General features: G+C 50.7%; 3 protein-coding genes across 4 annotated transcripts in view; 1 reads left to right on the top strand and 2 right to left on the bottom strand.

Moving 5' to 3' along the window:
* The window catches only part of LOC6551128 (probable glutamine-dependent NAD(+) synthetase), a 33,396-nt gene extending 32,912 nt beyond the window's left edge, over positions 1 to 484 (bottom strand). For both annotated transcript variants that reach the window (XM_015155831.2, XM_026982549.1), the window contains exon 1: positions 276 to 484. The gene's annotated coding sequence lies outside the window, so the exon portion shown is untranslated. The remainder of the gene's footprint in view (positions 1 to 275) is intronic.
* A 433-nt stretch (positions 485 to 917) lies between these two features.
* LOC6550956 (E3 ubiquitin-protein ligase MGRN1) lies at positions 918 to 4,192 on the bottom strand. The gene is made up of 3 exons (XM_001978202.3): positions 2,572 to 4,192; positions 1,570 to 2,513; positions 918 to 1,507 (listed from the first exon to the last, which is right to left on the bottom strand). The coding sequence occupies exons 1-3, from the start codon at positions 3,828 to 3,830 to the stop codon at positions 1,338 to 1,340; spliced, it is 2,373 nt and encodes a 790-aa protein (XP_001978238.1). The 5' UTR covers positions 3,831 to 4,192; the 3' UTR covers positions 918 to 1,337.
* A 216-nt stretch (positions 4,193 to 4,408) lies between these two features.
* On the top strand, positions 4,409 to 9,244 carry LOC6550955 (DNA topoisomerase 2-binding protein 1). The gene has a single exon (XM_001978201.3). It carries the CDS (start codon positions 4,548 to 4,550, stop codon positions 8,820 to 8,822), a length of 4,275 nt encoding a protein of 1,424 aa, XP_001978237.1. The 5' UTR covers positions 4,409 to 4,547; the 3' UTR covers positions 8,823 to 9,244.
* Positions 9,245 to 9,322: the final 78 nt, after the last annotated feature.

Genomic DNA, 9,322 nt, shown 5'->3' with positions numbered 1-9,322 from the left:
TAATCTCTAAAATATGTAATGTTGAAAGTCCTAGTGTGTGTGTTGTTTTTTTTTTGTCGCCGAAAGTTTTTCTATTGAGATTTGCAATAAAACAAACAAAATGAGGAAATGTGTACCAATTGAAAAAGGGAAGTTTGGGTCGGCAGATTGGTAAATAAATAATGCTTGACCGCTGACCGAAAAATCAATTACACTACGCACATGTCCGGCAATCGCAGGTCGAAAACTGGGGGGACACCAAGTGGGAGCAGGACGAGAAGGTCCTGCTTACGTACCTCCGGCAAAACAACTGGCGTCCCGTCTCGATCCTTCGCACAATTCACGCGGCGACTAGCAGCCAATTTACCACGCGAAAAAACCACCGAAAAGAAATGCTTAAACAGGCGAAAGGTAAACAAATCCAATTGGACAATTCCAAGGGTGATCTCTAGTGATGGCAGCTCCTAACGGCCTATCGACGCCTTTCGATAGTGCGGGTGGTGTTATCGATAGCGATTTACAAAAGTCATTTTACCTAAATAGTGTATTCAAAGTTGTATTTAAACTTGCTGTGCAGCGTTACTTCTAAATGTAATATTTAAACTTTAAGCAATACGAAAAATTTAGCAACATTCCCAATAGGTAAGGGAATGTTGCTAATTTTTTTTTGCTCACGTATACGTAATATTTCTTAATTTCACTTTAACCGTTCGTACTTTTTTTGCAGCTTAAAAAACATTTTAGACATCTGACTCAACTATATAAATAAAAAAAAACCAATTATTTGATCTATGGTCGTAAGATCACAATTTCGTAATATTTTGGTAGTTAATTACCTTTTTATTGCTAATAAAAAGCATATTCACAAGCTACTCCTGATGAATATAAAAATATCATCATAGATATAAGCTGGATTTAAATTTCCTATTAATAGTGACCCATACCGCCTATTGGCACATTTAACTACTTTAGTTCGATTTTTTCTGTGGAATGCAGCGCCCTAGACGCCGTTGTTTATTGGTTTTATTTTATTTGTTATATACCCAAGCCATTATGCTAGATTAAACTACGTACACATGCATGTGGGACGTGTGTCTTTTCGTGTCTGTGGTGCTTGTGTATATGTACTGTATACTGGTTAAGTGTTGTGTCCTGGTGGCCTTTCTACTTGCTACTCCTCCACCTCCTCCATCATCATCATGATCATAACTATAATCCTCAAAATATTTGTTCCTGCGGGCGGGGAAGCAGCATTGATTTAACTAAGTCTAGGTGACTACGAATAAATAGAATAAACGCAAGGCTAAAACGAGAAAACGAAACGCTAAAAATTCCGCACAATTCAACTGAGACCGGCTCTAAACATTGACGGCATTCTGCAGAGCTGTCTTGTCATCCACGATAATGTTGGCCGCCGTAGTGGTCGGATTGGAGCTGAGCAGCTGCTTGGTGGACGAGCTGGAGGAGTAGCTATCACTGGAGCTGCGCGTCGAGGCCGAGTTCCCGCTGATTGGGCTATCCAACATGTCTGGATGGCAGGAAATATATGCTTTAATCATGTGGTAATATGAAACCGAATCAAAAACCCACCTGGCAGGGAGCTCACGTTGTTAGACTTCAAATCCACAACCGTAGTCACCGATCCGGAGCCCACCATATTGCCCACCGATGTGGACTTTTTGTGTAGGTTTTTCTTGACCGCACTGCTGAAGCCCACAACGACGGGTCCCACTCCAGCTTGTCCGCCAACCGATCCTGCACTCCTGCCCACGCTAAGACCGCCATTGCCAAGGCTACCGGCACCAAGGGGATCGCCGCTTTTGGCTCGCTCCGTGGGGCACAGTGGGCTTAATATCGAGTTCTGAGTATCCTCCGGCGTGTAGTAATCCGAATCCTCGGCCGTGGCCTCGGACGGCGAGGGTGCCCCGCTTCCGCTAAGTTCTGGCCTTGGTTTGGTGCGCTTCAGCGACGAACCCTTCTTCAGGCTGGACTCATCGGTCGGCCCATCGCCACTGCTGCTCTTATTATCGACATCATCCGCTTCCAGGCAAGCTACAACCTGCTTCAGCGATTTGCTAGACACATTCTTGCTCTTGCTGCCGGGTGATAGCAGAGGCGATAGCTTCTCGTTCTCACTGTCCACATCGTCATCAGTACCCGCAGAGCCATCGCCACCCGATCCGGCTGTGGATCTGGGATACTTTCGTTCGTTGACGATCTGCAGCTTGTCCTGTTTCCCTTCCGGTGAAGTCGATGCCCCCAAAGTTGGCGAAGTACAGGTGGCCGTGCTGGATTTCTTCGGATCGCTTTCAATCTCCACAGAGTGTGTGGATGACCCGTTGCCATTGCCGCCGCCTGATTGATTGGTAATGGTGCCCACCTCACTGGTCGACGTACACGTCGAGGCGTTCTTCTTGATCTTCGGTCGGCGCTGGCTGCTGGACTTGATCGGCGATGTGGCCTTGATGTCAGCACTGGTCATTGTCGAAGCGGCCACGGTGGCAGCGGAGTCCGTGATATCGTGTTCGCTGTTCCTGAATTTGGAAGACAGGCATTAGCAACGTCCCTGGTTTAATTAATACCATAACTTACCTGGCCCTGGCCACATACTGTGGCGGTCCGTTGAGTGCCTCAATCAGTGAGACTGGAATATATCCCTGCGGCACATCTACTGGCGCTGGCTCCCCGGCCCCCGATGTGGGCGTGTTCTGGTGCAGCACATGCGTGCTAATTCCCTTCTGGACAGCACGGATCTGAAGCAACGCCCGAAACGGAGCCCTACAGATGGGACAGTTGTTGGCCTGGTAGCGCAGAGAGTCCGCACACGAATTGCACAAACAGAGATGGCGGCAGGGCAGGATGAGCGTGTCCCTGGTCTCACTCATACAGATGACACACTCGCTGCCATGATCGTCGATCTCCTCGTCCAGAGACGTCTTGTTCACTGCCTTGTTCTCGATGCCGTAGATCTCCTGCAGCAGGTAGCACAAGCCATCCACAAAGATCTTTTGTTTCAGTGCACGGAGCACATAGCTACCGTTCTCCGGATGATGATCGATCACACAGATGGTGGTGTGCGATTGCCGACACTCGTCGCTGCCCTCCTCCACCACACAGTGGATGGCCACCGGATACTGTTCTCGACCGGGACTATAGCCCAGCTCATCCTCGGGCATCTGCTGCGGATTGAAGACATGACTCGGCTGCGAGAAGCACTGATTGATGCCCTTCTCGTAGTGATACGTCTCCGAGGTGAGACCTTCGCGTGGCACAAGCGTCACGCCGCTGGGACTGACGTCCTCCGAGCAGAAGTAGTAAATGGTAATGGCGCACTTGGCGTCCGAGTCAAAGGTGAACTCGATGTTGTAAGAGCAGGGTGGCGGAGGCGGCGTCAAATCGGCATCCCCGCCACCCAAACCCATCGAGCAGAGCACATTTCCATCCACATCCTCGATGGTCACATTGGACTTCTCCTTGTCCAGATCCAAATCCCGGTCAATCTCCTTCATCTTGGGCTTTTCCAGTACACCGCCCATCTTCTTGTCGTTCAGCGTCTTGACGAAACGCACCGACTCCTTGCGAATGTTAACCAGACTCTTTAGGGTCTTTGTGGGCTCATTGGCCTGCGGTGGGGGATACGGAAAAGCTGTGGGCCGATTGCCCAGGAAATTGAGATCCGCATTCTCGCCGAACAAGTACGATTCCGGTTGGGGCGTGTCGAAGCGCTCCCCGCCCATGATGAAGTGGGTGCCAAAGAAGTTACCCATTCTCGGTGGGTACTTGTAGGCATTATTCGTGCTCGGATCCGCCTCCTCCACCGCCGCGTTCTGTCTGCTGACAAAGTTGCCCATTTGATAGGTTCGGGGCTATGGAAAATCCTATCCGAAATAGCTGTTGGCTTAAGTTTTCTCTGCGCTGGTTTAGTTTATTATTCTATATCAGTTGGTCACCACACATACAATGACATGATGACATTTCATTTATGCGGTTTACTTGGCCGTGCGAAATGGTCGCTGTGTGTGTGTTTGTGTCCCGCGAAAGCTGTGGTCTCCCTAAATAGTAGGATCCTGTGACCACAAGACTGGTCCGAGTTGGCCAATGTCTCTATTATTTTTTATTTGCCTTTCCTTTCTTCTTTCTTTCTGTCTTTCTTTTAGGGCTGAGCTGCCTTCGACAGTGCGCGATGACGTTATTATCGATATTTCGCTTGGATTGCGATTTCAAATAAATTACATCGATGATTTAAATGGAAAATGTAAGTAATTGATTACTTTCGAAGTATTACCCTAATATGCGATAATTGTTTATATATTTATGTAAAGTAAACATAAAATCCTTATAGCTTGAAAATATATTATTTACCCATTCATTTATTTTAAACAATCGAACCCGGCGTTGCCACACAGCTGATAACAATGTTGCCAACGAATTCCAGTGCAGCGTTGCCAACGGATTCAAGGCAGCAACAAACGGCGCCAAAATAGCGCACGCAAGCAAAAGTGCAGTGCGAAAATCACGGCAGTTTTGTAGCGCCTCTCGGAGCAGGAAACACACTTGCAACCGCCACCATGAGCATGAGCATGGACGAGACCATTTGCGCGTACTTCGTGAACAACCTGAAGCCGGGCGACGGTGGCGGCCAGGAGGCCGACACACTGGAGCAGTTCGAGGCGTCGCTGGAGCTACTGGGCCAACAGTTGGCGGAAACCCAGATCCGGCAAATAAAGCCCAGCGAGGGATATCCCCTGATCGCAGCCGGCAACCTGACCAAGAAGGACGTCTTTGTACTGGCCCAGTTCGAGGGCGAGTTCTTCGACCAATTGCAGCAGACGCGAGCTCTGATATTGGGGCCGCCGTGCCTGATTACATGCCTACGGCGCAGTGAACCCATTCCCGAGGGCAGCAGTGCCATCTACACCACGGCGATGAGAGATCTACAGGTCTCGGCCACGGGCATAACACCACAAAAGAAAGAGGAATTGAGCAAGCTGATAAACTGGATGGGCGGCAAATACTTTCAGAGTTTTGGGCATCGCACCACCCACCTCATATCGAACACCATCAAGTCCAGCAAGTACGAGCAGGCCACGCTGAACGGAGTGCCCGTTATGCACGTTGACTGGGTGCAGTATGTCTGGGATCAGAGTCGTCGCAGCCAGCGCGAAGGTATCAATGCCACAGATCCTGATTTCGACAAGTACCGTCTGCCCATCTTCTTTGGGGCGAACATCACTTGCAGTGGATTGGATGTGGCGCGCAAGGATCAGGTCATGCGGGTGGTCAACGAGAATGGAGGCATCTATCATCGCGCCTTCCGCTCCCAGGTGGTGGACATCGTCATTACGGAGCAATCAAAAACGGATACCGAGAAGTATAAGGCGGCCATACGCTACAAGAAGGATGTCTTGCTGCCGGAATGGATTTTCGATAGCTTCAAGCGCGGCTATGCCCTGCCCACAAAGGACTATGAGGTGCGGCCTGGCAAGACGTCGTCCACACCCACCAAGGGCACTCGTCCGGTCGGAGCTCCCGGTGCAGACCAAACGCACCTCTCGGATCTCTCACGGATCAGCTTCATTTCCGGCTCGCGGCGCATGTGCAGCGATCTAACTACCGTCAACGAATCCGTCAGCAGTGTGGGCAGCAGCTCGCCCGCCAAGGATCTGCTCAAGCAGGCCACCAGCAGTGGCAGAAACTACCAGCAGGTGCTGAGCGAAATCGAACCGCGGCAGGCGAAAAAGGCGGGCGCCTTCCTGGATGGTTGCTGTGTGTATTTGAGTGGCTTTCGCTCAGAGGAGCGGGAAAAGCTAAACAGAGTGCTGAATACGGGCGGAGCGACACGCTACGATGAGGCCAACGAGGGCATCTCACACATCATTGTGGGCCAACTGGATGACGCCGAGTACAGGCAGTGGCAGCGCGATGGTCTCATGGGTTCGGTTCATGTGGTGCGCCTAGATTGGCTGCTGGAGAGCATTCGAGCTGGTCGCGTGGTCAATGAGTTGGTGCATCGTGTGTCGCTGCCACAAAATCGAGAACCAGACGTTGCCTCCCCTGCCAGCAAGCGAACCCTGCGCTCCATGAACCACAGCTTCAAGCAGCCAACATTGCCCATCAAGAAGAAGCTCTTCGATCAGGAACCGGATGCAGTACAGCAACAGGAGCACGAGGAACCGGATCATACCTTGCTGGATCAGTACTCACAGGATCAAGGAGCAGTGGCACAGCTGCCACCGGCGGATGTCAGTCTCCTCCAACCAGCGGCAAGTTCCACCCAAATGGAGATACGCCCGCCCGTCTCGGTGGCCAATCCTAATCCTGCTGCTGCGGGTATGCCATTGCCCGACCTCAGTGCCAGCACTCTATCCATTGATTTCGAAAAGCTGGACTACTTTGCTGGTGTCTCTGTCTATGTGCACAGGGAGTGCTTCAATGAGGAGTTCTTTAATCAAATGCTGACCGAGTGTGAAGCTGCTCAAGGCTTATTGGTGCCATCAAGTTTCTCCGATGAAGTGGATTTCGCCATCGTCAGCTTCGAGGTACCCTTAGACGTGAAGGAACTACCCGTCAAGGCTCGTCATGTGGTCACCGAACTGTTCCTGGAAAGCTGCATGAAGAAGAATCAGCTGCTGCCCGTCGAATATTACCACAAACACGTGCCAGCTCCTGCACTGCGTCAGCCGCTTAAAGGAATGACCATTGTGGTGTCCATCTATGCAGGATTGGAGCGGGACTTTATTAATGCGGCAGCAGAGCTACTTGGCGCCTCCGTCAATAAGACTTTCATCAAGAAGGAGAAGCCGCTGCTGGTGTGTCCCAGTGCCGAGGGCTCAAAGTACGAAGGTGCCATTAAGTGGAACTATCCCGTGGTCACATCCGAGTGGCTGGTGCAGTGCGCCCGTACTGGCCAGAAGCTGCCCTTCGTCGGACACTTAGTGGGCAAGAGCCCCGAGGACTTCCCCATATCTCCGCGCTTGCGGGACAGCAATACTCGAACACCAAGAAGACCGAATGAGTCCACGTTGGTGAACCAACCAGATGTTACCATGGAGGAGGCGGAGAACCAACCGGCGGGATCTGTCACACCGGTTGCTGCTGCCAATCCAGGAGCAGGAGCTCCAGAACTGACGCCCCTGCGCAACAAAAGAGTTTCCGAGCTAGCCGGAATACCCGCGGGCAGTGCTCGTCGTCGTAGCACCAGCTCCACACCTTCCCTCGATTCTCCATGCACGCCACTCAGCCAGGCGGGTGCCCAGAAGTACAACCTGGACTTCCTAGAGCAATTCGTGCAACGCCTGGATACAGATGAGGGCAAGGATTGTGTGCGCGAGATTATCCGTGAGATGCAAGAGAACCAAACGCCGGAACTGGAACGCATTCGGCGGCAGGCCTGCACGCCCGTCAGTCGTAAGCATCAACGACCAGCCCCAGGAATTCCGGATTTTTGCCTCACTCCCGAGTTCCAGCAGCGGATGGCCGATGATTTTGAGCGGCGCTGGCGCCTGCCGACCCAGAAAATCAAACCAGACACACCGTTGGCCGTCATCAGGCAGCGTGTGATGCGGATTACATGCGAAACTCTGGGTATAGAATATGAAGAAAGTAGTGCTAAGGCGCAAGACGTATCGGAACCGCCATCAACGCTAAAGAAGATGCCGCCAGCCAGGGCTCAGGGCACCAAACTGAACTTTGATAGATCACCGAAAACACCCAAGCTATCGGTAGGTAAAAAGACGCCACTCAGGGTGTCCACGGGCTCACCCCGAAGCAGAACGCTATCCCCCTTCATGCCGAACACACAGAGTCCGAACGATGCAGCACCGCCACGGCGATCAGATGGACCAAACTTAAGCGAGGAAGGTCAAAGCACCATTAACTTTGACAAGATTAGCTTCGAGGAGTCGGCCGTTCCCGTAATCGCCCCAGATATTCCCGCAGTGGCCCCAGATGTCAAGCAGATCACTGACTATCTAAAGAACTGTGAATCGCGGAGGAACAGCCTGAAGCGCAGCCACGACAACGACATGGATTGCGGCGAGAGCGAGGTGCAGTATGTGCAGCCCTTCGAGTCCGAGGGCTTTGCTCTGGGCACCGAGGACATGGTCGACTGGCGCGATCCGGCGGAGTTCAATGCGGCAAAGAGGAGATCCTCTGGCGGTTCACCCAAAATGCAGTATGCTGGCATTCCGTGCTTCAGCATCTCGTGCGGTGATGATGATGAAAAGCGGGCGGAACTAATCGAACGGATCACCCAACTGGGTGGAAAAGTATGCGAGAATCTGGTAAACTATGACGATGCCTGCACCCATCTGCTGTGCGAGCGTCCGAATCGCGGTGAGAAGATGCTGGCCTGCATTGCGGCCGGAAAATGGGTACTCAATATCCAGTATATCGAACAGTGTGATGCGCGTGGACACTTCCTGGACGAAACATTGTACGAGTGGGGCAATCCAAAGGCCATTAACTTGCCCACCCTGGCACCGGAGGAGGAGCCCATTGCTGCCGCCGTCCATCGTTGGCGCACAGAGTTGGGTGCGTGCGGCGGTGGCGCCTTCTCCGATCACCGGGTGATACTCAGCATGAACGAGAGGAGCGGGGCGCCCATCAGGAATGTGCTGCGTGCCGGCGGCGCCTGCATCCTGGAGCCCAGCACGCCGTTTTCCAAAGATCCAGTGGCCAAAAGTGCCACCCATTGCTTTGTCGATGTGAAGAAGGCGCCGCTGTCGTCCCAGGACATGGACTATCTGCACAAATGTGGTGTCCAGGTGCTCAGCCAGATTGCCATCAACGCCTATTTGATGAACGGCAGGGATGCCGATCTGGGAAAGTACCACCTCCTTTAAATGGATGTGCTCATCATCACAGTCTTTGTACTTTCAATTGATTTTTTTGTTTTTGTTCGAAATTGATATTTTCTAGTTATATAAACGTTATTAATTAAAGCCTTCACCGGTTGAAATTGAAATAAGTCTAGTTTAATCATTTGTAAATTTGAATTTTTGGCTTGTGTTCATGATTGAACTGTTTTATTTTCCTTGCTTATTCAAAAAATGTATACTTTTTGAAAGCATTGACGGACTTAAAAATAACCAAACTGAAATTACTACTGAAATTTAAGTGCAAACACAAATGAGAATTATATATATTGGTTTTCTGTCTTACATGAAAAATTTGGTAATTTCCAAAAATATTGTTGAAAGATAATCGTAATCTTAGGTCAAAAGCTAAATTATTTTTAAAGCAAATTAAACAAAACCTTAACGTATTTTGTCTTTATTTGTGTTACCCATCGTACTATTTATTTTTGGAAGCGGCATTTGATTATTTTCATTTTTTTCCAATG

The sequence above is a fragment of the Drosophila erecta genome, unplaced genomic scaffold (assembly GCF_003286155.1).
Source record: "Drosophila erecta strain 14021-0224.00,06,07 unplaced genomic scaffold, DereRS2 tig00000126-arrow-pilon, whole genome shotgun sequence".
In the NCBI taxonomy this organism is placed as follows: domain Eukaryota; kingdom Metazoa; phylum Arthropoda; class Insecta; order Diptera; family Drosophilidae; genus Drosophila; species Drosophila erecta.
Note: the sequence above shows the minus strand (reverse complement) of the source record. Positions and strands in the feature narration are given on the sequence as shown.

Bases quoted from the DNA above. Each gene is read 5' to 3' on its own strand.
- LOC6550955 (XM_001978201.3), top strand. From the start codon at position 4,548: ATGAGCATGAGCATGGACGAGACCATTTGCGCGTACTTCGTGAACAAC.
- LOC6550956 (XM_001978202.3), bottom strand. From the start codon at position 3,830: ATGGGCAACTTTGTCAGCAGACAGAACGCGGCGGTGGAGGAGGCGGAT. The intron at 2,514-2,571 runs GTAAGTTATGGT...TTCCAAATTCAG, and splicing joins CAGTATGTGGCCAGGGCCAG to GAACAGCGAACACGATATCA. The intron at 1,508-1,569 runs GTGGGTTTTTGA...CCTGCCATCCAG, and splicing joins CAACGTGAGCTCCCTGCCAG to ACATGTTGGATAGCCCAATC.